Source organism: Astatotilapia calliptera, chromosome 1 (genome assembly GCF_900246225.1).
Source record: "Astatotilapia calliptera chromosome 1, fAstCal1.2, whole genome shotgun sequence".
Lineage (NCBI taxonomy): Eukaryota > Metazoa > Chordata > Actinopteri > Cichliformes > Cichlidae > Astatotilapia > Astatotilapia calliptera.
The window spans coordinates 34,079,943-34,107,712 of record NC_039302.1 but is presented as its reverse complement, the minus strand read 5'-3'; the positions used below and the strand labels follow the sequence as shown (position 1 = coordinate 34,107,712).

The window sequence follows — 27,770 nt, the reverse complement described above, 5'->3', positions numbered from 1 at the left end:
TGATGACAGAGGTCAGTAATTTGCACCAGAGGTACACTTCAACTGTGAGAGACAGAATGTGAAAAAAAAAATCCATGAATTCACATGTTAGGATTTGTAAAGAATTTATCCGTAAATTAGGGTGGAAAATAAGTTTTTGGTCACCTCAAACAAGGAAAATCTCTGGCTCTCACAGACCTGTAACGTCTTCTGTAAGAAGCTTTTCTGTCCCCCACTCGTTACCTGTATGAATGGCACCTGTTTGAACTCATCATCTGTATAAAAGACACCTGTTCACAGCCTCAAACAGTCAGACTCCAAACTCCGCCATGGCCAAGACCAAAGAGCTTTCGAAGGACACCAGGAAAAGTATTGTAGACCTGCACCAGACTGGGAAGAGTGAATCTACAATAGGCAAGCAGCTTGGTGTGAAAAAATCAACTGTGGGAGCAATCATCAGAAAATGGAAGACATACAAGACCACTGATAATCTCCCTCGATCTGGGGCTCCACGCAAGATCTCATCCCGTGGGGTAAAAAAATAATCATGAGAACGGTGAGCAAAGATCCCAGAACCACACGGGGGGACCTGGTGAATGACCTGCAGAGAGCTGGGACCAAAGTAACAAAGGTCACCATCAGTAACACACTACAACGGCAGGGAATCAAATCCCACAGTGCCAGACGTGTTCCGCTGCTGAAGCCAGTGCATGTCCAGGCCCGTCTGAAGTTTGCCAGAGAGCACATGGATGATACAGCAGAGGATTGGGAGAATGTCATGTGGTCAGATGAAACCAAAGTAGAACTTTTTGGTATAAACTCAACTCGTCGTGTTTGGAGGAAGAAGAATACTGAGTTGCATCCCATGAACACCATACCTACTGTGAAGCATGGGGGTGGAAACATCATGCTATGGGGCTGTTTTTCTGCCAAGGGGACAGGACGACTGATCCGTGTTAAGGACAGAATGAATGGGGCCATGTATCGTGAGATTTTGAGCCAAAACCTCCTTCCATCAGTGAGAACTTTGAAGATGAAACGAGGCTGGGTCTTCCAACATGACAATGATCCAAAACACACCGCCCGGGCAACAAAGGAGTGGCTCCGTAAGAAGCATTTGAAAGTCCCGGAGTGGCCTAGCCAGTCTCCAGACCTCAACCCCATAGAAAATCTGTGGCGGGAGTTGAAAGTCCGTGTTGCTCGGCGACAGCCCCAAAACATCACTGCTCTCGAGAAGATCTGCATGGAGGAATGGGCCAAAATACTGTGTGTGCAAACCTGGTAAAGACCTATAGTAAACGTTTGACCTCTGTTATTGCCAACAAAGGTTATGTTACAAAGTATTGAGTTGTATTTTTGTTATTGACCAAATACTTATTTTTCACCCTGATTTACGAATAAATTCTTTACAAATCCTACCATGTGGATTCATGGATTTTTCTTTCACATTCTGTCTCTCACAGTTGAAGTGTACCTCTGGTGCAAATTACTGACCTCTGTCATCATTTTAGGTGGGGGAACTTGCACAATCGGTGACTGACTAAATACTTTTTTGCCCCACTGTAACAGCCTCTCCTTGTGCCTGTTTCTGCTGGACGTTTCGTCTTTTTAAATGGGAGTTTTTCCTTCCCACTATCACTAAGTCCTTGCTCATAGAGAGTTGTGTGATTTTTGGGATCTCTTTGTAAGCTTGTTGGATCATAAGCTTGTAATATTAAGTGCCACTGGTGCTATATAAATAAGAAGCAGCTCAGAAAAGTACTTTTAAGCCTGCAATAATCACCATCTTTATAATATGGAATTGGTTTCTCAAAGTTAGACTCATATCATTTTTTTAACCTCAACAAAATTCTAAAATTATATTAACTAAACACCTGCTAAAGCATAGAATAGCCATTTGCTGAAACATAATTTAATTACATATATCTGTGTTAAATTTAAAAAAGCAAAATGAAACCACAGCTTTAATGGGCCAAAATGTTTGCTGAGATGATAATGATATACAGATGAAATGCCATTCCAAAAATAATTCATATATAAATTTAGGTCTTCCCCATTTCTCCATTTCCATAGAATATTTTTCAAGTGTCCAGCCAAACATTATAAAAGCTCTTACTCTCCACTACCTCTGAATTAAAGCGTAATCCATTGGCTCAAGATCCAGCCACACTCTGTACTTTCTCAGCACAGAAGGCAGGATCAGTGAGAGAGAAAAAGAAGGGATGGCAGAAGAGGGTGGGTGTCAAGTGAGGAGGAGGGTGAGGAGGAAAAGAAGAGGAGGTTAATAATGAGTGTTCCAAAGAGCTCCTCCGACCGTGGAGAGGCCTCAGAGCCTTTGGTCTACTAGTGGCCTGATGACAGAAATGTAGAAGTGTTGAAGTCAGAGCCTCAGGTCACTTCCAGCGTCCCTCCGGCTCTTGCTGGTGTCTCAAAGCTGGGCCCCAAGACACTCCTCCACCCACCTGCACATTCTGGCCCCTGATCTCTCAGCACTGGCCCTCTAGGAGCTCAGAGGCAATTCCTCTTTCGCACTCCTACCTTCTCTAACTGAATACATTTCTCGTTTTGTTCATCTCTCTCTTCCAAGTCCTTCTCTCTCCCCCAAGCCAGCTCTTGTCCCCTCAAGCGGCAAGGCCCAGTTTTGATTTCCCTATAAATCCTGGTTATGGAGCGTGGAAGTGACTTGATCCCATTATTCTAGTAGTATGAGAGCGACCAGAGGTGATTCAGAATGAAATTGTGACAGTCTGGGGTGCCCTCAGAGATGCCAAGAGAGTAAAATTGTTACTATCCTCTTTCTTTGAAATATTAATGATGGGCCATCAATTGAGAAAAAAAAAAAAGATTAAATAGATATTCGAGTCACACAATGAGATGTTCCTGTACAAAGTGTTTTTATTTCCCTCTGTAAAATTACTCCTTTCATTGGTAGTCTTCTATAAACACCTGTCTCATTTACGTTCTGTGAGCTGGTTGTGATAGCAGTATGAAAGTGCCAATAATCTACTCTAACTGAAAGCTTTAGCGATGAGATTTCGGTTCTTTCATGTTGATAATGGTTGAAAAATATTTTCAGGTTATATAACTCTGAAAATTGCACAGTGACTAATTGATGTGTTGTGATGTTGAAATAAATTCTGGCCAAATAAAATGGCTTGCTAGAATATACGAATAGCTTAGACATTATCATAGGCAGTCACAATCTCTTCAAAAATAATGTCTGTGTGCAATATGAATATGCTTAGAGCCGGTTAAAGCAAGTGTCGTTAAGAGTACGGTAAGTTTTTACACGCTGAGACTTTGAGTGTGATTTGCTGGTCTTGGCACCGATGCTGCCAGGGGTTTGGGGACACGTAAAAAACAAATATATTGGTTCTCGCCACTTTAATGCTAGATAAATAGTTTTTTTTTTTTTGATATTGTGTGTGATTGATGAGATATGTGCGAGCCATGTTATTTACATTTTAACAATTTAATGATAACATTATTAGATTTTTGATTGATTGATTGGTACCTTACACCAAATACATTATTATTAATTATAATAATATTATTAATTTTAACAGATTTTTTAAAATAATGTATTATTATAAAATTATTTAATTATTTAAAATTTTACATTTAGGAACATTAATAATAATGTTGTAGCCACAGCTGTCCTGGGACAGACTGACAGAGCGACGCTGCCATATCGCGCTATCGGTCCCTCTGGCCATCACCAGTAGGCGGTAGGTGAAGCGTCTTGCCCAAGGAACCGGCAACCGGCAACCTTCCGGTTACATGACGAACTGCCAACTCTTTGAGCCACGATCACCCCATTAGAGAAATATACCTAATTATCAAACATAAAAAGTTGTAGTAAACACTTTTAGACTCTTTTTATGTTTTTATAACCTGGCAGAGTTCGAGGTAATATTAATTGGATTGTATATAGTTAATTAGATTAAAAGGGTAAATGTAGGTTCCCTATACTCCAGCTCCAAAAACACAGGCTCTTACATGTCACCTAATAAAACCCACCATTGTCTTTCATTGGACCCTTACTGCATAGTGAACATCCATACCTTTCAAACACCAGCTGCAATTAAAAATTTTTTTTCAAAAGCTTAAAACATTATCTGAATACATAATATAACACCACATGTCTTCATCATATGTCAAGGGTGTTCAGTTTTGCGTTGAATGACAATCAGTATTAAAGTTATCAATGCCGAGGATATACAATCCTTAAACACTTGCACTCCACTCTACTTTTTACCCCTGGACTGTACATTACATTTTGGTGCAGGGTTAGTTAATTAAAATAAAACTTCTGTTTCATCTTCTCATTACAGCCTTTAGACTATGAGAGCAAGAGAAACTACACACTCAAAGTTGAAGCTACCAACATCCGCTCAGAACCCAGGAGTAATGGGCCCTTTAAGGACACAGCTACAGTGAAAATTGTGGTTGAAGACTCAGATGAGCCTCCTGTTTTCTCCAAACCTATGTACTTATTAGAAGTGGATGAGAACGCGCCCATCAACAAGATCATAGGCACAGTCACTGCCAGGGACCCGGATGCTACTGGGAGCCCTATCAGGTAAGATGCAGTTAACATTAAGCCTGTGACAGAATTTCCACCTTTGCCTCAAAACTATTTGCTGTTAACTGACCACAGCAGAATGGTAGCAAAATCTGCACACACACACAAAAAGTACGTTGACTTCAAACAGTGGAGAGAAGGTTAACAAAATGAACCTTTTCAGGCTATAATGACTTGTTTTAATAAAATGGTTGACAGTGAGCCATGCAATTAAACCGCCTCATGTCTTTGACCTTTGGAGAATGTGGTAGTGTCTTCTGCAGTGAGGAAGGGACTCAATGATTGTTCTCATTTCCACAAATGTACAGAAAAAAAGTAGATTATGAGTTGAAGGCCGCACAACTTTATCTTTCATTGTATGACCAGGCCTGCTGTACTCTCTTCTAGTGTGACTTAGTCTTGGAAATACCACAAGGGCACCTTGAGGATAGGTTATACAGGCAATTTCTCTCCCTCCATCTTGGCATTTCATTAATTCTCCAGTGACTTGCTGACCGCATTCCCGGGACAACACTCAACAGGTTGTGTGTAATTGCATGGTAGAGAGCAGGCTGGGTTTCATAGATTGGCTGAGGTTATAGAGCAGTGGCCGTTCGTTCTATTTTTTTTTCTTTTCTGGTGTCATCCTCATGTTTAGTGATGAGATTGCCAGGAGGAATTGAACCCCACAGATGCATGTTGCTTCCCTGGTAAATAGAGAAGGATATTTCATATATAATGACATCCTTGGCCTTAAAACTCAGTTTTACGTCACGGTGCTCTTATGTTTTTTAGTGAAAGTCTGTGTTGGGGAGAGTGACAAGGTAGTCTATAAATTAGTGAAATTATATTCTAAGTGTGTGAAAGTCCACTTCATAATTAAATACAATAATCTCATAATTGCATTTTACTCTGAAGTGGGTGTAGCTTTAATAGCTAGTTGTGTTCACATACTTTTGCTATTTGCTCTCTTCAGTGGATCATTATTGAAAGAAAAAGTAATTAAATAATGAATGAGTGTGGCTGCAGATGGCAGAACCCTGCTGACATGATCTCTTTGGCCATTTGTTGCAATGGAACTGTCCACATATCAACACATTCTTGGCACAGTCTTGGCACATTTGAACTATTTTGAACATGAGACAGTGAAAATTGAGTGATTGACTAGATCATTTCTATATTTGCAATTTATATTTATTTCTCTTTCTTTATTAGTTGAACTTATTGCAGAAAAAAATCTCTAAGCTCTTAATCACTAATTTAATATTTTGCAGTGAAACGGTTGCATTGCTTCAAGATTATTTTTTTTAATTAAGCTAATTTTAATCTAAAATAGAAAGCAGAAGAAATGGTGACCAGGTCATAGAATGCAGTAAAAAAAAACTTTATGTGCCATTCTTCATGGGAAACAAAATACAAACAAACACCAGGTTGCATTTTGCCAGAACAATTTGCTTTAAACTAGCACATTAAGGTGATCTGTCTGGTGAGATGGAGCAAATTATTGTCATGGGGGTCTCAGTATGTTGCACCACTCTTACTAAAGACCACTGGATTTCACTTCCAGCTCTGGAGTTTGGTGTTAGCATGTATTGTGACTCTGAGCATTTTTCTGAGAAAATAATTCAGTGAGTTTTTGGTCCTTGTAAATATATTGGCTGACAGAAGGTTATAGCTTCATGCCTCATAAGAGATCCCAAGTCTTTTCTACAGTACAGAAAATCTAAACAAAGACTTATCATACAACAAGTCAAACATTGAGTCGTCATTTGGTCTCAAGAATATCATATAAATCATATTTTCTTTCTCAAATGATTTACTTTGTCCAATAAAACCAAATGAAAGCTCAGTGACTCACAATGATAGAAAACTGAACCAAAGTAGAACATTTACACACCACAGAAGCCATGTTTTGAAACTGGAATGATTGATAAACATTAAATGTGCAGTATGCAATTTCTTCACAGTATCCAATTTCTTCTGCTGGGGTCCTCTCAATCAAAATAATAAAATAGATAATTTAATGATGTTTTCAAGTAGTGTGAGAATATTGCCAATTAAAATCTGTCATACCTCAGGCAGAAATCATGTTCATGAACAGGGTGATATATTGGTTTAACACACATTGTGTTTGGTGACACATACACCCACACATTTTTAGTTGGGGCAGCTGAGTGGTCAAAGCAATAAAAAAAGAACTAAAAATGAAAATTGAATGAACTAAATCTTAATGAACATGTTGAACATTGTTGTACAACCAGAAAGTGACAACCATTGTTTCCATGAAAGTCAAAAGTTATATATACAGCATGTTTTAAACAACCTCTCTTGACCAAAGTGCTGTACAAGTTATACAAAATATACACTAAATAGAAACAGTCACTAAATACAAAACAAATATATGCTAAGTAAATATTCATAAATGTGGCTTCAGCCCAACTGTAAGTAGACTGCAATCAAACACACTATTCTTATTGGTGAAAATGTAAGTTAATTTCTTTTTTTTTTTGAAAATTCTAAAAGTTCAGGATAATCTAAATTCCAAAGTCACCCTGATTATTTCAAAGTCTAAGCTCATCTTCTCAAAGAAATGGCATTGACACAGAAACCCTCTTTACTTGCAAGATTAGGTTTAAAACGTTTCTTTTTGACAAAGCATATAGTTAGGTCTGGATCACGTGATTCCAAATCTTCCCTTAGTAATGCTGCAATAGGCATAACATGCTGGGGGCCTCCCATGATGCATGGAGTGTTTCTGCTTCAGTCACATTTTTTCACTCATTACGCCCAGTTAATCATTAGTTCTGTCCTGTCTTTTGGCCTGTCTTCTTCCTCTCACCCCAACCACTCGCGACAGATAGCCGCCCCTCCCTGAGTCTGGTTCTGCCAGAAGCTTTTTCCTGTCAAAACAGAGTTTTTCCTTCCCACTGTTGCCAAGTTCTTGCTCATAGGGGCTCATCTTCTTGTTGGTGTTTTCTCTGTATTATTGTAGGGTGTTTATCTTACGATATAAAGTGGCTTGAGGCAACAGTTGTTTTGATTTGGGGCTATCCATCCATTCATATCCGCTTATCAGGCTTGTCACAACTTGTCAGGATGGTGGGTGTGCTGGAGACTGTCCCAGCTGTCTTAGGGCAAGAGGCTGGACAGGTTGCCAGTCTAACACATAGGGACAGACAACCATCCACACTCATATTCACACCTATGGACAATTTAGACTTACCTATTAACCTATCCCCACTAACTGCATGTCTTTAGAATGTGGGAGGAAGCCATAGTACCTGGAAAGAACCCACACAAACACAGGGAGAACATGCAAAATCCACACAGAAAGACCCCAGCCTGATGGTGGAACTGAATTCAGGACCTTCTTGCTGTGAGGCAACAGTGCTGACCACTGTGTTACTGTGCCACTGTGATTTGGGGCAATATAAATAAAACTGAAGTGAATTGAACTGAATCCACAGCAGTCAACTCTGATAACAAATGAGGCTTTATGCCATCCATTGACGATGGCCTATTCAAGTAGATTTTGGTGCTTTCTTTATAACATGAGAAACTGAGAGGTCATCCTTCCATCTTACAGTGAGGTCCAGCTGGCGAGATGTTTTTAGTAAACATGTCCTGACTGCCACACTTCTGGAAAGAGAGGCTTTCTTCTAAGACTGACTTGAACGCCTCAGTCAAAGGTTTGGTGCAGCGTAGAGGAAAAATACTTGGCTGTTGTTCTTGCCTTTGCAGTCTTGTTTACTTTCCTTTGAAACGTAATATTTTCGATTGGTAGGGCTTAATGTTTATTACCTTTGACCCTGTGGAAGTCTGTATATTTGGGGATTACTGCAAGGACCTTATTGTGACCCCACCTGTAACCAGAGGAGGAGCCAGACATTTGAAACACCCGGGGCTTAGCCCTAAAGGGTAGTATGCATGTGGGATTTTTTTTTTTTTTTGAGGGGGGGGGGGGGGGGGGGGGGTGTAGAAATGACTGAAAGATTAATAGGCTCTGTTTTGAGTTTTGTTCAAAAAAGAATGACTTCATATAGGGAAATATATATATCACACATGCAGGACACCTTAAACTAGTTTTTTAATTGAGCAGCAAGACAGAACGAAGTCGGGGCTGTATCAAGACACAGGGACTAAACCCCAATTCAACCAGACCCAGAACTGATCCAGAATTAAAACAGGACTACAACAGTTCAAAAGCAGGATTACTGAGGACTTAACCAAGACATAACCACAATCAGAACTAGATGATAGTAGCACTAAAAATCATCATAGACCTGCACTACACTTATTTATTTAATTCTACCAAAGTCCACTATTTAGATTGAGAAAAGTTTATATAATTATTTAGCCTTGTTGTGCAAACAAGCCTGCAGAACTTAATAAATATAGAATTTGAAAAATAGCAAACCTAAAAAGAAACACTAGGTACGAGATACATGAGTACCTATGATACGGTGATACTTTTAGTAAGCAACCATTTGACTAACATGTGCGTCTCACCTGCTCTTGTTCATCTCTGTTCTGTCCTCATTCTCCATCTCAATCTCTGCTCCTCTCTCTCCCTCTTTGTGCTGACAATCATCAAATATACAGTTGAAACCAGATATTTACTCTTCAGATAAAAACACTTTTTTAATTGTAACATCAAATCAGACTAAATGTTTATTTTTTTAGATTGATAAATATAAAAACATATTTGTTAACTTTAAGAGTAAAGAGAGAAACTGTCTGTGTTTTTTTAATTGCAAATGGCACCAAATTGTATTCAAACTGAGCCACACTTATGGAGCTCCACGATTCTTTTCCTGGTGTTTTGGTTGACATCTCTGGATTTTCCCATGTCAAAGAAACAGGCTCTGTGTTTTGCCTTATATGCATCCACAGCTGTGCCACCAATTTACTCACATGAACTCTACTAACCTATCAGAAGCTTCTTCAGCTCAGAATGGAATCGTCTGGAGTTTTCTTATTAATTAACAATAAACTTAGTGTACATGTACTCCTAAATTTAATGAAAGTGATAAAAAATAGACAGCTCTGTCTCTCTTTATTCTGACATTTAACTAATTCAAAATATATTTCAATATTTATCTAAAACAAAAGTTTACTCTAAATTGATGTTGTACAGTAAAAATGTTTTATGTTTTCTCCCTAAAGTGTATGTAAATATCTGGTTACAAATGTGAATATCCTGCTGTGTACTGAAATCCCTCTTGTTTTGCATAGAAATATACTGAACAACATACAAAGCATAATATATAAAATAACATTTACCTGAGTTTTTTCTTTGAAAGAACCCTCTAATGTCCATTCTTATATTTCAGTACATAACTGAAACCGAATTAGTCAGGGAGGGTAAGAACTGAAAATATGAAATAAACACACGTAAGCTAAGACTCTCTAAAAAATAGCATTTGTTCGGCTTTTCATTTCGCCATTTGTTGATTCACTTGAAGAGCAAGTAAAATAATATTGGTCAAGTGATCAGTTTCATATCAATCTTTCGTGATGCACCGTCATATTTACATTATTTGTACGGTACGAATGATTTGCTTTGGTACCTGCTCAAACTTAAGCTCTCCTTAGTATGGCTGGCTCCGTCTCTCCAACAGCGCACTCACCGGCAGCAGCTCCCCCCGCCCCCTCGCTCAGTCGCTTAGTGCCTGAGCTTGGATCATACCAATATCAGGGGGGGATTCACGCACAGTCGTAAATTCCCACAGTGTGCACTATGTGCTTCGAATATTGTGTGTACTTTTTGTTTTATACAGTTGTCAGCCAGGCATCTAACTATGAAAAAATTACACTCCAAAATACCCCGGGCTTCTGACAAAACAACCCGGGCTTAAGCCCCGTAAGCCACCCCCACGCTCCGCCCCTGCCTGTAACAGCCGTCTCCCAGAGCTTTGAGGCAGCCAGTTAATATATGATTAAAACACTGGTTTAAAATATACACTTTATTAATCTGTGTTTTCCTTTGTTCTTATCTCTCTGTTTTTCTCTTCTTAGTCTCTTAATTTCTTCGGTTTTCTAAAAGAACAGGTTCCTACAAAAGAAAGCTGTCGTTAGTAAAGTCGGATCTATATCTTTGGAGTGGCAGCAGTAATAGCAGCTTTAGTTAGACGCTCTCCCGCCATCATCTGAACAAGCTCCTGATCCGACCCCTCTGATTAGAATCACTTTCTGTCTTAATCCCCCCCTGCCAGACCAGACCAAACCAGTTTGAGTCAAAACCACTCGAGGCGAGTGCTCTGGTGGGCTGCCATGTCCTCTGCACTCAGGAGACAAACTACCCCTTAGCTGTACTTAATGCATCCAACCAATAACATTTCAGGTGCACTCCATGAAATACTTCCTTAGTACAGCTTTTCTCTGGAGCCTGTGCTCTGTCGTTTTCTACCTGACTGATCACAAATAAAAAGCAATGTGACATCTGGCAGTCACTAAGGTTGTCTGACACAAACTGTTTGATTTCATATAATATGTGTAGTTTATATCGGAAATATTGATACAGTGACAAGCATTGGCAAAAGATTTTAAACATGTTGGATTTTCATCTTTTTGTTCATTCTTGTTTTGTTTTTTTTACTTTTACTTTCACTTTGAAGTAATTTACAGGAGCATAATGAAATTCTAAAGAATGTTTGTTTATGCCGGCTCAATATGTTACGGCACAGCTGACAGCTGGCATACTATGTATGGTAATACAAGTAGTCAAGCAAAGGAGATGGTTTTGAAACAAATGGAAATGTAATGTCACTAAAGAAAACACCTTCTACTTCACAGGGATATTTTCCTATATTTTTAATATTTTGTTATTTATACTATATATTATTTCTAACTCTCAAGCAAATCACCATCTCCATTAAAAGAACTTGGAAATGAAACTAAATAAGATGTTGTGTTCAAACATAAATGGTCAGCATTTAAGAGTCGGGGAAACTAATTTTACCCCTGTGATCCTCCCAGGGGAATAACTGACGTAATAGCAAGCAGGATTATCAGGGGCATTTTGTTTGCTGCCAACAAAAATATATATATATATTCTCAATCTTTTCACCTTATAGTCTTCCAACTTGTACAGGCGCTCAGTCACTCACATTCACACTGTAATGGAGATAAAACCCCAGCCAGTCAGGGGTGTGAAAAAACACAAATGGACATAGAAACCTTTCCATGGCTGCTTAGCCTATAATAGATAACCACAGGTAGACATACATATCTGCAGCACATGTTGTGTAGCATGCTTATATGATATATCGGACGCTTCCATAATGATACATCAAACAATTAGCGGTAACAGTTAAGTGGGAGGCATCACTATCATGCCTAGTTTGGCCACAGTAAACCATTCATGTATGTCTTTCATTTTGAAATAAGAGTAATAAGAATTCTTCCATAACGACTAAATAACTTTTTTGAACTTTTAACTCTAACCGATTTGAACTAATGAAAACTTTACAAATGTTTCATTTATTATTATCATAACATTTTCTCTTGGTTTTTCATTGTATTTGAATATTTTAATTCATCGTACTTTATAAAACTCCCTCCAACATTGCCAAAGCCATATGTAAAATTGTTTAATTTAAATTTTTTAGGAAATGCTTCTGTTTTATGTGTACATTTTTTTCCACACACATATAAAATTGGTTATAGAGAAACTGAATTAGAGCCTAATTTTGGGAAAGGAAAAAAACATAATATACTCATTTTATAATAGAATCATTAGTGTCATCTTAATGATTCATTTTACACTTTATGAGTAGGCCCACTGCACAGCAATGTGAACAAAAGCAAACTTAACTTTTTTGTTCCTTTAACACATAAAGAATTTTTTTTAATAATATATAATATGTAATTAGGTTTTGTTCCTAGTCTATGTTATTGACTGAAGAAAATTTTGTGACAGAAAAGAGACATCACTGTGCATAGTAAGCATGACCAATGATAGCTAGCATGGCAAAAAGGGGCCATCCTCATAAACTGCAACAGAGAAGTCCCACCCTGGCCACACTGTTTGATAGATGACACTCTGTGAAAAATGCAGTGCATCAAAGTTCTAATTACAAAAAAACAAACAAAAACAGTCTAATTATAGCTTGTAGCTATTTTGCTATTTGAGCTTATGTTCCACTAATGTATGATGATGATGTTTATAGTGATTCTGAATATTTTTGGATGTCAGCTGCAGCACTTATAAAATATTTGGCACAAACAACCTCAACATGATGGATAACTGTTTGACCTAGGCCCGTCCAGAGCCTTGGAAAAAAAAATCTTCTGAAACATAAAGCAAAGCTGAAATGATGTGATAGAAATACACGGACGCGTGAATACATTTGCACCTGTTCTCACATCACACTCGGGAAAGCTGCGAACGTATAATGTTGGAGATCATTTTTTTTATTTGCTTTTAATTCTTTTCACATCACATTGTCAGTTTGAGTGACAGGTGGCAGAACATTTCAGGGTCTGTCTCCTCTCTTCCACGTGAGGCTGTCAGACTTTGACTGGGATCCACTCAGTCTGCAGGAGAGAGGCTGCTCCCAGGTGGGTTGCTGCTGTCTGCCTGTCTTGAAAGTGCTTTGCGTCTGCAGGCCAAGAGAGAAAGAGAAGGAGCGGTGGGGTGTTGGTAGTGGGGGGTGGGGTCCTTATGGACCTCTTCCAGCCTGGCGTCTAGAGGATTTTACACCATTTCATCTCAAAAATGGAAATGTCACGGCTCGGTACATCTCCCCAACAATTGGAATCTGGGCCAGTGGTTTATTTATTTCATTCCCTACCATTCTTGTATAAGCAGCAACCTTCTTCATATAAATAGTTATTGTGACTTTGTCTTTGCCATTTTCTGGTGCTCTTTTTCTGTTTTTTCTTTCCTTTCCTCTGCATTCCTTTCCATTCTGTCTTTTCATTCATTCTCTCACATAAATACTATAGACTCCCTGCCAACAGGTCTACAGTGATAGGGATGAGCAGTTCCAGTGTGAGACAGAATGAGACCCAGGGTGAGGAAGGAGGAGAGACAGGGTGAGCAGTGTGCCTGATGGCCGGGATGTCTGTGTGGGGAAGGGGGTTTGCTCAGAATTGGATAGGGGGATTGGATTAGTAAGAGCTTGTGACCCAGCTGGATAGAAAAGGAAGAAAAAAAAAATACTTTTGCAATATTGTGGGTGGGTAGGTGGGGTACTGTGAGGAAACAGAGAGAAAGTAACAGGGACAATGTGTCCTGGAGGTATGGAAACCCTTGTGCTGTGCAGTACATGTAATTAGTTCACGTGAATCACTGCAGCCTTGTGTTTTGGGTGAGTAGGATGTTTATGACAGTCACACATAATGGCAAATGAAATGTGTGAAACCAAAGATGACCCATAATGACAGATTCTTTTTTAGTCAGTTTTGTGTGGGCTTGTCCCAAGAATTGGCGCTGTGCGTGCTGCAACATGAAAGAGCGATTTCACAGCTTCAAGTGGCATCAGAAAATTCTCTTTTATGTGCATTCCAGTGCTTCTGCTTTTTTTTTATTTTTTGGGGTGGGGAGTTTTATGTGTTGCACTATTTTTTTTTTAAACTGGAAGACTATACAAGTCTCAGTCAGTGTGTCACGGGCAGGGTCATAGATTAATTTCAATCTGAAAAAGGACAGCTTGACAAAAATACGTAAATAAAAAATGAATAAAGCATCTCCTTCTACTAGTTTAAAAAGAAAAAAAAAAATTGCTGAAATCGGACAAGGGTTCTTAATAGGCAGGTCACTGTTTAACTCCTGTAATATTCATTACCTCCCCACCCCCATGCCCCTCTGTTGTTGGTGTTGTATGTGACACAATGCTGTCCTAACTCATTAATGCAAAGCCTTTGGGAGCCATTGAGTATTGACAGATCCCAAACAGGGTTAACAGCACCACATCTCTTACCCTGACATAACATGTACTAATGGTCTTTTTTGCAGGAAGGAGGCATCGCCTAGATGGGGGGGAGGGCTTCTAGGCTGTAATGCCCCCTGCTGTTCATGGGGAGGCAATAATTATCCCTCAGATGATAATTATTGATTTCCAATTGTTTTTAAATGAATATTGATCTACAGGTTTCTCCTGTTAGGCACAACACCCCAAGGATTAGAAAAGATGCTTCAGTGGTGCTGCCGCAACAGTGTTTTGGCTCAAATTTCTGGTGTTTGTTTATCTTGGTAGGTACTTCATTGATCGACACACAGATCTGGAGAGGCAGTTCAACATCAATGTGGACAATGGCAGGATCACGCTGGCCAAACCATTGGACAGAGAGACAGACATGTGGCACAATATTACAGTAACAGCCACAGAAGTCAGTAAGTAACATTTGCTGGCTCTGTTCTCCCCTGCTGTGCACACTGTCCGTAATGATTTACCCCCAAAGCTTTAGAAAATAAAGCTTTGGGTTTTTTTGTTTTTTAATGGGTAACAGCAGAAACACATGTATGCTATCTTACTCCTTTGAACAACTTTATGGGTGTTCTCAGTCAAAGGAATCACTGACCTGCTTCACAAAGTTCTCCATTCAACAGTATAGAGCTGCTTTCTAAACCAGCACTTTTAATCGCTCCAAGAGTATGGCACAAACAATTAGCATTTGAATCCACAGAGGCATTAAATACGTTAATTTGCTGAGTTTTGATTGAATTAAACAGCTCAGTAGTCAATTTGTGAAAGTGCAAGAACATTAAGACGTATCAAATAAACAGTTTTAAAGACATGCTCCAGAGTGGATTGCTCCAACGCCAGCATCCATTACAGATTAGAGAACATCTGCGAACCGCAAAACTCACTGACTATGTAGAAAATCTTGCCGGCAGAGCTACAAACAGCTCCAACCATATGTAAGGCTTTATTTGCATACAGATTGTTTCAGGGGGGCTGTATGTTGTGATAAAGCTTAATGTACCCCTTTAAGCTATTGGAATAGAAATTTACACAGCTTGTAACTTTTTTCTGTCCGATTCGTCTCTTCTATCTCTTCCTCCTCTCTATGTCTCATCATCTATCTGTCGCTTTCTTTCTTTAATCAAAGAAAACACATATTAATTGTCAGAAAATAGAAAGAAAAAAAAGTCCGTACACTGTCGCAATGTTTTGGCCATGCGGTAAAGACAAATCCCACCGTCGCAGCAGCCTATTGGAGAAACTGAATGTGTCTCATTTGATAAGCTGGTTCCCTTGTCATGTCGTGCACCCTTACATTGAAAGCACATTTTCATGCCTCTTGGCAAAGTAACTGTGGCTTGAGATAGTGGCATCTCTGAGAACACCTAATAGGAATTTGCCAAAATAAATACAGCAGTTTTGCTATTCTTCACGGATGGGGAGGAGAAGCCGGTGTCTTCTCTGGCGTGAAAAGCAATAGATGTGTTCCCAGTTCTATCCCGATGCCATTTGCCACCCAAACTGAGGAACGTTCTGCTGCCTCGCACCAGTTGACATCTGACTAATCAGATTCTATTCCCTGTCTGCTACTAGGGGGAAATCGCTTGCGAGGGGAGGGCACACTGTCTCCCCTCCCTCTGCTCTAATCCATCTATCACTGTCTATCAGACTGTCAATTTCCACTCACCTCACTGCTTACCTCTTTTTCAATTCATCTCCTGGAAAGGCTGAAGGCCCTGAGTTTCTACTGCGTCTACTGCTTCATTTTAAGGTTTTACTGAAATTATGAAAGAGAAAAAAACCTAATGCTTTTATACAAATAATTTGGTATTCCATGCTCAGAAATGTATATTAATGTAATCCTCTGTGACAGTGGTTTAATTTCTTCATAGAAATGTGACAGTGTAACTTTTAAAGACAACAGCTGTTGGAATGGCGGGACTTATCCCATTCCAGTGGCTGCCCACTGCTTCACTGAGTGAATGGGTCAAATGCAGAGAAAAACAAGTAATTTCCCCATGGGGATCAATAAAGTATCCATTATTATTATTATTATCATTATTATTATTATCCTAGAACATAAGCAGTGAAAGGCAGTCTGGCACTTTTCACGGCACTCAGGATTTCTGCTGCTGCAGCTTCACTCTGTCTGGTATGGCCCGATGTTTTTAGCAGATAAAATCTGAGAACTCTGGGAAAATGCGATCACATATGCTGACTTTATGATGTGGTACCTGGTATACAGCATAAAGTATGTTGTATATAAGCATGTCCTCAGTGTAGCTAATCTGTAAAAATGAAAGGAAATTACAAAAACACACACACGGTTCAAGAAAAATGTAGTGTACGTCTAAAATAACATTGCAAAGCATTCTCTTAAATTGATAATTTTCCAAATCAATAAAAATAATTTAAACAAAAATCACTATTGTCACTGGCCATGGTGACACAACCCTCTTGGGTCCACATTAATAGATAATTGCTTTTAAAGTTGGCATTTGCACCACTGATTAATAAATACACCATTCACAGAGACTCTCGAAAGCGACTGTCAATTACCAGTGATGAATAATTCCAATCAAAATCTAATCTAATTAAACTGCCTTTTATTGTCTTTTTAGACTTCAGTTACCAATGACTCATTAATATGCATGTTTTAACCCTCATGTTTTAAACATTACAGTGTACAGGGGATTTTCAAAAGCACTTTGAATAGGATTTTTTTTCCATTTCTGTTGCCTAGAATCCTGTTTTGCATCGTTGATACTGGCTGAAATTTAGATTGATGTGGCTTATCATCTGTCCTCCCATCAGCCCAGGAAATGAAGGGAGAATAAAGATGGAAAATAAAGGAAATTAAAACTAGGTCACAGAATTTACCTGGGATTTCAAGTATAACATTTTTTCTATCACTGGCTCTTCTTATTTATTAATCTCCACTTTTCCTCTACATCTTTTGATTCCTTATGATTCTATCTATCTATCTATCTATCTATCTATCTATCTATCTATCTATCTATCTATCTATCTATCTATCTATCTATCTATCTATCTATCTATCTATCTATCTATCTATCTATCTATCTATCTATCTAATCAGGAAATCACAGTCAGATATCAAGGGCAGTTGTGGCCATCAGAGTAATGGACATTAACGACAATGCACCCGAATTTGCCACCGAATACGAGGCCTTTTTATGTGAAAATGGAAAGCCTGGACAGGTAAGGAAAGAAGACGCTCATTCATCAAAGCAGTTATCTATCAATTTCTTACTCTCTGTCCTTTTCTTTCTCTTTCTCCTCCTTTGTAATGATTGGCCACAGTGAATTATAGGCTATTTATTTCAGTGGGAAACTACAGAGGTGGGAGTACGGTCTTTTTTCTCCACAAAAGTCCTCCTTCCACACAGTGTGCGCTGAGCAAAGGGGAAATGAGAGCAGTCAGGATTGATCAGAGTGGATCATAATTCAAGACTGTCTTTCATGTCCTCCTCCAGATGGCACAATGCTTCCCCCAGCCAAAAATCGTGGACAAGTACTTAGCATTCTCCTTTTCATCAATCGACCTCATTCACGGGACCTGTGTATATACCATAGGGAGTTTTATTGAAAGGAGGAGAGAGAAAAAAAAGTAAACAGAGAAAAGATGAAACTGTCCTGCCGGGCCTGAATTCTAATTTCCAATAAATCATAAAGACATACAGTGTGATAAGACCTATGATGACAGATTAACAGATAGAGCCAGGAGCCTGAAAGTGTGCCAGACTAGACAGGACCTCATTGATAATAATCTCAAACTCCAGGAATGAATAGGGCACATATTTCATCAGGTATGATCCAGCCACTATTACACTGAGGCAATCTGCGGTGGCAAAAACAGAGTAATGAATAGGCTGCCTCCTCTAATGGCTTTGAGCCCTCCTCTGTAAATCTGCTTTTCTATCTGTTTTCAACACAGGTGATCCAGACTGTCAGTGCGGTGGACAAAGATGACCCAATCCAGGGCCATTACTTTGACTATCGTTTAGTCCCTGAGATGCTAAACAACCCCAATTTTACCATCAAAAACAACCAAGGTGAGAAGCAGGTGACATCAGAGAAAAATAAGTCTTTTGTGGCAGAATGACTGAAGTTTCTGCAAATTTTTTCAATGGCTTTCCAGTCTAATCTCCAACCCGCGGCACGTTAGCCATACTGGAGATGAAATCTGGTGGATCAGTGTAGCTCACAATTAGCAGATGTGAAATTGTCTGGACACCAGCTTCTTTTTACTCCCCAGCGCGTTTTGAGGGAAACTAAATGAATGGGATCCAAATGGCTTTTCCTGGTATTCTTTCAGCTAAATGTAGGGTGACTTCCTAGGAGCTGTTGCAGTGTGGCAGATGGTACTAAATTTATTTGCTAAATACTCTGAATGGTTTATTTGCCATTTTCTCATGTTTTTTATTCCATTCCTCTTCTCTTGCCTTTCCTTCATTACCGACTCTGAACCGACTGTGTTCACCATGAGTTGTGTAATAGTTTCAGCTTGGGGCAGAAAGATCTTCATATGGTACTACCCTTCTGTTCCGATGTGGAAGCTGTAGGCAAAGTTACTGCTACCTCTCTTTGATGCAAGATGAGTTTGTATAAATCAGGTCAAGTGGGCTACCATTTTTTTTATTATAATATTTTTAACAAACCTTGCGCTTCTGAACAGCACTGGCAGGATATGTGCATAACATCCCAACGTGTTATGAATAAAAGGCTGCATCAGCACAGACTTGCTTCAAATTATTTAGTCTTAACTCTGGATCAACTTCAAAGTTTATAAAACATGCATGCTCCTGAATCCTGTCCTTTTGTGCAGAGGAGATTTATTAGTTTCTTAAGATGATGTAACAGATAAAACCTCCACTAGAAATGATTCACCTCTAAAAGCACAGCTCTGTGTTTGACCAGTGAACAAAAAGCCTCCTCTCTTCCTCAAATGCCTGAAACAAAAGTAAATATGTGTTGTGGTTTGGTTCCATATATTACATACCACACCACAGCAGCCACTTGTCTATGGTAATGTTAATTCTAAACAGAAAAAAGCACCATTGCACCATATTCCTCTGCACTTGAGTGACTATTTCTATCTGAGGCGGCAGCTGTGGGAGACACTTCAGTGAAGAGCGCCGGGCTCCTGTGAGCCTCTGTGTGCTGCTTTTGTTTGTGATGATGAGTCTAATTGTAGGGAATGCACAGTGAAGAGGTTAGGGGTAGCCTGCCATGGGGAAAATGGCGAAGGTTCTGACCAGCTATATAGAAGATACTGAGCGTCCTCACAACTGAGTATTCAGTAGGCGGGATGCAACAGAGCAGGGCTTCCCATCCTTGGTAGCTGAGACAACATACTCACCATGATGCAAAAAATGTAATTCTGCTGATAGACATTATTTTCACACTAACATTTGTATGAGGAAATAACACAATGTTCCTTTTACAAATGCAATGTTCAACACATTAGGAATAAAATGTACTGTTGCTAAATTCATTATGCTCAAGGGTTTTACCGCTACAGTTTCTGGTGGCTAATGTCAAATAGTCTTTGACAGGTACTACTTTATCGTCATTAATAGAACAGAATCATCTCCTTTCAATTCTACATCACCTTTTAGCATTATCTTTATACTTGCGACTATTCAGAGTGATCCTTGTTTATTAAAAAAATTAAAGGGTCCATCAAAAATTTAATTCCTACTTGGCAACACTTTTTTTCCTGGGTGCCTCCAATATTTGAGGTTCATCTCTAGGTGCCCTCCTATTTCCATGACCATCAAGATATATTATGAATAAATGTCATACATACATGCACCGTACATGTGTTTATCTGCTTTTGATTGCCAGAGTGCCTGCTGCACACACTCTACATATGCAATCCACACAGTATATCCAAATTTAAACTGCAACCTTGTAATCCAGGACCTAATACAGTTAGACAGACAGTTAGATGCTGAATAATTTTCTCTAAAATTGCTCCTTCACTTTACCTCTACTTTTTTTTAGCATCATTGTGAGCGGGACAAGTAGCACTGTCCAGTAACTGCAACAGTCCATATCGCAGTTACTGGTTATGATACATTGCTGATAAATCGTCTCTTAAAAATTTAAATATAAACAGACTTTTCAAATAAGAGTGTAACTATTCAGACTGCCCAAAGTTTTGTCATTATGCCCCCTCTTTCCTCCTACAACACCAAAGAATTGTGTCTTTCACCCCGACTTGCTGAACCAGCTACAAGACAAAGGTTAGCAAAGGAAAAATGCTTGCTAATGTAATTTTGCAGGCTAATTAGCCAATTAGCTGTACACCGAACAGCTTCAAACTTTACCTGCAAGTGTCAGTCAGTTTAAATATTAATTGTTGTAGTCCTTATTCTTCATCACCACTGCTGAATGAGCCTTTACTGCATGTTAACACAAAATTGTCTCCGGCTCTATAAACAACATTTACTGCTGCATGTTAATTTTGTTAATGTTGTGATGCTGAAAGATTGTCAGTGAAACATGTAGTCTTACACTCAGATTTAAGGAAAGGCTTTTTTAGGGACTAATTATTAGTGTCTGTGATTATACAGCATACAATGACATGCCAATAATGAGGACACAATACAACTGTGACACAAACTGACACCCTAACCATTTTGTATATTTATTTCTAGGCAAATTTGGTCCTACCAATATGACCTCTTTCACTTCTTAGATCCTTTCATGTTAGGTTATAAAACATTTAATTTATGTAGGTTGTGAAACTTCAGAGGCATCGGGAATTTGAAAGTGTTTAGACTGTTGGTGTCACTTTTGCTGTCACTGCTGTCATTTGTAGCCTCCCACATAATACGTTATTTATAGCAAATCTTAATTTAAATAAGGCTTTGCTTTTGTCATAGTGACAATTAATATTTCAATGTACACAGTGTTCATCAGAACGCTAACAGTCAGTAGATGAAACACTGTTCAAGTGGCCTAATATATAAAAGGTAATAAAAACAGCATTGTTGTAAACCTAGTGAGTTCAGTCTGTTTGAAGGTTATGTGCACAGCTGTCTTTCTCTTTGAGTAGAAACTCCGTATGTCGATTGGCAATTCTATTTTTTACCATCAATAGTTGCTAGGAAAATGCAAATCATCTGCATATCAGAACATGCCCCAATGGTTTACTTCACTATAGTTTATACTTCTTACTATGCAGTGCTCAATGATCTAAATAAAAAGGGACATGTCGGTGCTCACAAAGCAGAGTGTATCACTTTGTGGCAGCACTCATAAGAAAATAAATCTGAGCATATGTTCACATCAATTACAGATTGTGCAAAGCAAATAATTCTATCATGAAGTCTTCCATCTTATGATTAAGTTTGCTCTGTCAACACGAATGTTTCAACTTGGCCCTTCTCTCTGTATCACCCTCAAGCTGCGAGGCAAAGGTTAGACTATCAGAAATCTTGTATGTTTTCCATAAGATCAGCAGGAGTAGGTTCTTATGGGACTGCAAGTGTTTGATAATGTGAGGAGGCTAAGGAGTGCCAGCTAATGAGCAGACAGCTTCACAGAAGTGCCATCAAAGAGCAGCTGGCACCTTTCTGGGTCGACATGTGCCATCTTCTTAGCCAGTGTCGCCTGCCGTGGTCCCTTCATTTCCTTCACTTTCAAAGAGGGACGGCGAATTCAGATTCACCTTTCTTCAGAATCCTCAAATTGGACTGTAGAGAAACGAAGGAAGGTGGTTGGAATCTATCTACAGCATTGGAATGTGAGAATGCTAAAAAGCCTAATGGCGATTGATGTGAAATTAGTTTACCCTCATGCTGCACTGATCTTCACACAATTTAATAATAGAACTTCAGTCTGTCACCACCATGAATAATAATGGGTTTTTCTCACGCCCTTGCAAAAATTCATCTCTGGCTTTACATCTCTCTGACAGACAATTCAATCAGTGTCCTAGCCAAGCATGATACCTTCCGACGACAGAAACAGGAGATGTACTTCCTGCCAATCATTGTGACGGACAATGGGAATCCGCCGATGAGCAGCACCAACACCTTGACGATCAGAGTCTGTGGGTGCAGTAAGGATGGCATTGTCCAGTCTTGCAACGTGGAGGCGTATGTCTTACCCATTGGACTTAGTATGGGGGCTTTAATTGCCATCCTTGCCTGCATTATACTACTGCTAGGTGAGGTATCCGTTCTGTTGTGCATCATTCCATTGAAGTGGTTTTAATGGATGTTGTAGACATCATAGATTTTTTTCCTCCATAAAAGATGTACTTGTACTAACACAAAAATCCACTTGACCAATCCTAACCTAGTTTCCCGTGTATTTTTCTACCTATTTTTCAATCTTTCTTTCTGACAGTAATAGTAGTACTATTCGTGACCTTGAGGAGACACAAGAATGAGCCTCTGATTATCAAGGATGACGAAGATGTGAGGGAGAATATTATCCGTTATGATGATGAAGGAGGAGGTGAGGAGGACACCGAAGCATTTGACATTGCCACGCTGCAGAACCCGGATGGCATCAATGGGTACCTGCCACGCAAGGATATCAAGCCTGACCTGCAGTTTATGCCACGGGCAGGTCAACATTCGGGTCCAAATGGTGTGGATGTAGATGAATTCATCAACGTACGGCTCCACGAGGCAGACAATGATCCAACAGCACCACCTTACGACTCCATCCAGATCTATGGATACGAGGGCCGGGGATCCATTGCTGGCTCCCTCAGCTCACTGGAGACAGCGTCATCAGACTCTGACCAGAACTATGACTATCTCAGAGAATGGGGTCCACGCTTCAGAAGACTTGGGGAGCTCTACTCTGTGGGTGAGAGTGACCGTGAGACCTGACCTTTGATTTCTTAAAAACAAACAAACAAAAAAAAAGACTTAAGATTTTTTTTTCTGTCCACATACTTGTGTATTGAACGCTAGGGGGTTTGTTGGCTTTTAGAAACTGGTGTTTAAAAAGAAAAAAAAACAGTTAATAACAAGGGAGGCCACCTTTTTGTAATCTTTTTAGAGTGAGGTATAGCAGTTGTCATCTACTATGTCAAGCGCATTATAATTGTTCAGCCAAACAATGTCTTTATTAGGAGATCTATGATTCTTGTGGAGTGTAACTTAGATTCCGTTGTGGAGTGTCTAGCAGTATTTTGGGTGTTAGTCATTTACTGTGACTACCAGTAGCAGAAAAACCCTGGCATTGCTGGTAGTTGCTCAGTGAACAGATATTTGTGGGTTCTCTGAAGCTTGAGCGGACACCATGCTCGATGCTCCATGGACAACAAGCTGGACTACAGAAGGTGGAGAGGGTTTCCTGTCTCCCTAAGCCACGCAGCTGATGGTGATTGCAAGGAACAAGACAATGACAAAGCAATATATGGTCTTCATTACAATGATGAATGTATGTATGATTTGAAAAAAAGCAAAAAGACAAACCAGTATTGGCTTTAAGGTGAATTTGTTATCATTTGATATGTTCTCTGGTGGCCACATTTATAAACTATCTAAAGCCCAGAAAGGCTTGCTTTATACAACTCTTTGTATTTACATGCTACAGGTGTGGGTTGCAAGCGTTACTAGCCTATAAAAGACTGAAGTGAAGACAAAAAAGAGAAATGTAGAAACTCTGAGGCCTTCTTTTTACAGAAGCAACATTAAATACAATTGTAATCTACTGTTTTTGACAAGAGATGTGTTGATTCTTCATTATTGTTCTGAGTTTTTGTATATCTGCTCCTAAGTCTTTTTTTTCTGTGCTGACTATTTGAAGTGAGTGTGTTCAGATTATTTCACATTCAACAGTTTTTTTCTAACCACTCAAACACTATTTCATAACAGCCAAACCATATCATAAACCTATTGCAGTTGATGATGTAGATTAGATTTAAGCAGGCAAACAAGACCTCTAGGTTACTGTAGCAATGCAGATGAATTCATTAATTGGGACTTCAGAAATGGGATCTTTCTGACACATGCTAATTCTGTGTAAAATATATTTCGTAATATATTCCGAGGTGCAGCGTCTGAGCACAATAGTCCAATTGAGAACTAAGTGACTCTTTTTAAACATCAAATCTCATTTAGGAAACACAGATTGTGTTAGCCCAAGAAAAATGAATTTGCAGATCAGGACCATGTGCATATTGTGCTTACACTGTATGATATCAATAAAAAGACTTGTACTGTACATAGAGTTACTGCTAACGTCATTAGCTTTCAATGAGGTGGTAGGTTTTGTCTCTGCACGTTAGCTCTTGCACATTATGAGAATTTCAATGGCACTACAGCTGCGTGCATACTCAGTTTGTACTGATACAGTATTATGGCAGTTCTCGGTAGACTAAACAATATATATGGAATAGTCCTACATGCAGATCATATTTTCTACTGTGCTTTAATGCTTATAAATGTGTATGTTCAATTATTTACTCCCTGTACTGTAATCTAAGATACCCTGTATTGTTTCCTACTTTGTGAAATATATTTTTATAAATATTGCCGAATGAGTGTGCTTTTCTTATACAGGCTAGAGGTCAACACTACAAAACGTTGAAGACAGTGCTACACAGCAAAATCTCCAGTGTTAAATTAACACTAGAGAGTGTCTACATGGGTCCACACCTCTGAGTGTTAAATACAATACTGTTGAGTGTTAAATTAACACTGTTGACAGTGTTATATGTTTAAAAGTAACCTGGTCAGTTTTGAAGATTAACAATGGCTAACACTGAGCAGTGCTGATTTTCTAACACTGGAATATTTCTAACATTTTGAGTTATTTTCCAGTGTTAGAAAATCAGCACTGCTCAGTGTTAGCCATTGTTAATCTTCAAAACTGACCAGGTTACTTTTAAACATATAACACTGTCAACAGTGTTAATTTAACACTCAACAGTATTGTATTTAACACTCAGAGGTGTGGACCCATGTAGACACTCTCTAGTGTTAATTTAACACTGGAGATTTTGCTGTGTATGAAGATAATTTTCAGGTCAGCTCAGTGACACAAAGCACAGAGTCATCCTTGGGCAAATATTTGAAAAAGTAACCCTGATGACATCATGCCAGTTACTTCAAGGTCATCCTTGCCTGGAGACTACAAATAGTATAGCAGAAAGCACGTTTTACAGACATAACAAAACAGGACCACGGCCATCAAATACTGATATTCTCTTTGGTGTCACAGGCATTGCTACGTTAGACACAAGTTGTACACTACTGATGGACTGCCCCACCACTGGACTTTGAGAGCTAATTTGCCATTTTTAAAGAACAAGAATGCGTACATTTGATTGCGATATTGTAGAACAGAGAGAAAGCTGGGGAGACAAAGTGAGGGAATGACATGCAGCAAATGGCCTGGGGGTGACTGAAACCCAGGCAGCTACAGCAACAACTAGGCAGCTCTGTCAGGTATGCTACAGGGGTAGCCCCACCACCTATGGTTTTCAATGGGACTCCTTCACGAACCTCTATATGTGATAAATTGGGAGTGAGAGACCAATCTGTAAGATACAAGCAGCTTTGACAAAATGTCAGTAAGACATCTGAGAACAGGCCAACTTGGCTGACTACTGAAATATTAGGATACCACTGTTGTTTAAGCTATGTTCATTACCTTGTGCCTGCAAGTTCCTAAACTCCCTGAAAGTAAGATTCAAGTATATAAATTAGTTGAAGAAGACCTATTTAAAAAAGCAAAATCATTTACATTTTTACACAAAAGTTCACTCAGATTTAAAGGAAATACACCAGAAGGGATACTGCAAGACATCAGCACAAAATAGCTCCTGCAATGTTTTGGATGTTCAAGAAACAGACAAATACAAAACAACAGAATCTAAGATCAGCAGACACAAGTGGACCCATTCTCCAAACACCGGGATGGCTGTGCTGGTTCTCTAAAAATGCTTCTGGCAAGATTGTGCATCATCAGACAGCATGATAAAGACAGAAGCTGCCCTGTAGCATTATATTTCCCACACCGTTCTTCACTTAGTCACCTAGCATACTTTGGCCCTGCGCTGCTTGAATGCTATAAAAGTCAGTTTTGCTGTGTTGTTGATGTTGCTTTGGAAAGCAAAAATGGACTTCTAACCCACTTGAATTAGTATTCTGTTAAAACAGTCTTAGACTAAACCTGCATCCTAAAAGCAGCATCAAGATAGGGAAATACATCAATAGAGAAAAAGAATGTCAGTGCTTATCATTTTCCCCTTTCCCAGTTTACTTTCCTTGAAAACAGCTGTCATGTTGAAGGTAACCTTTCATCCTTAAAAGTTGCCACTTACTTGAAGAAATTGTGCCGTCTTAAGAATTTTGTTTATCATTTTGACATTATGAAGATGGAATAGTTCTAGTTTTGCGAGAATGTAGCCAACAGTGCAGCAGGACTGAACTTTGTACTGCTTTGTCATGCAGATTGGAATACAGCAGTCATTTATGGTTGCAGAGTCAGTGAGGGAAAGAAGGATAGAATCAAGAAGCATTACACATGCTGTGTGCATTTTTACAGATTTGTCAATATCTAAAACATTTTGTTAGTCTTAACATTTAAACTGTGCCATATCAAGATACCGTTGTGTATTAAACCTGATTTATTACTCCTCTCAGATATAAACCAGAGAGATTCTATTGTGTTACAGTAAAGCTCATCTGACCATGCTATTTATTTATTTATTTATGTTTTTGGAGTAAGATCTCCTGTTTCCTGGCCTTTATAGCGTTATTTCTTAACGATATTTCCTTTTCTTGATGTCTTCTTTCTGTTAATCTTGTTGGAAGATTGGAATTTTTACGGGTTTATCTGATATCAAGGTTTCTCATAAATACAAAAAATCTTTGATAGTATCAAATACAGACACTGCCTCACTGAACTGAAAGACAAAAAAATCATGCTAATCTGCTTGCACAAATGCCTACAGCATTTAAAGAGTGCACATGCACAGCTAATACTGCTGCAATGAAAACAATACAAATACTAGCTATAGTGATTAGTTACATTTAAATTAAAAACCAAAAAAAAATCTGATTCTACACACTATTATTCACCATTTAGTTTTCCAAACTTGCCAGAGTGGTCTTAGTTTTTCAGATGCTATTGGCCTCTGGGTTTGGATATAATGTTAAGCCTGAAGGCTGCTATCTTTATGCACCTGAACCATTAGTCAAAATCAGCCATGGAACACATTTTAGCAACCGATATCTTCAGCTAAATGATAGCACAAATTGTTTTTTGGAATGTGCTACCCCGGCAGGTCAGCAAACTCATTTGTAGTCAAT

General features: G+C 38.9%; 1 protein-coding gene across 3 annotated transcripts in view; it reads left to right on the top strand.

Moving 5' to 3' along the window:
* cdh8 (cadherin 8) overlaps nt 1–24,985 on the top strand; it is a 101,408-nt gene extending 76,423 nt beyond the window's left edge. For 2 of the 3 annotated variants that reach the window (XM_026175544.1, XM_026175534.1), the window contains 6 exons: nt 4,314–4,561; nt 14,746–14,882; nt 17,555–17,676; nt 18,413–18,530; nt 22,406–22,657; nt 22,840–24,985. In XM_026175544.1, the coding sequence (XP_026031329.1) occupies nt 4,314–4,561; nt 14,746–14,882; nt 17,555–17,676; nt 18,413–18,530; nt 22,406–22,657; nt 22,840–23,333 (1,371 nt within the window). In that variant the 3' untranslated portion in view covers nt 23,334–24,985. The remainder of the gene's footprint in view (nt 1–4,313; nt 4,562–14,745; nt 14,883–17,554; nt 17,677–18,412; nt 18,531–22,405; nt 22,658–22,839) is intronic. The other variant, XM_026175553.1, reaches the window with a different exon arrangement.
* Nucleotides 24,986–27,770: the final 2,785 nt, after the last annotated feature.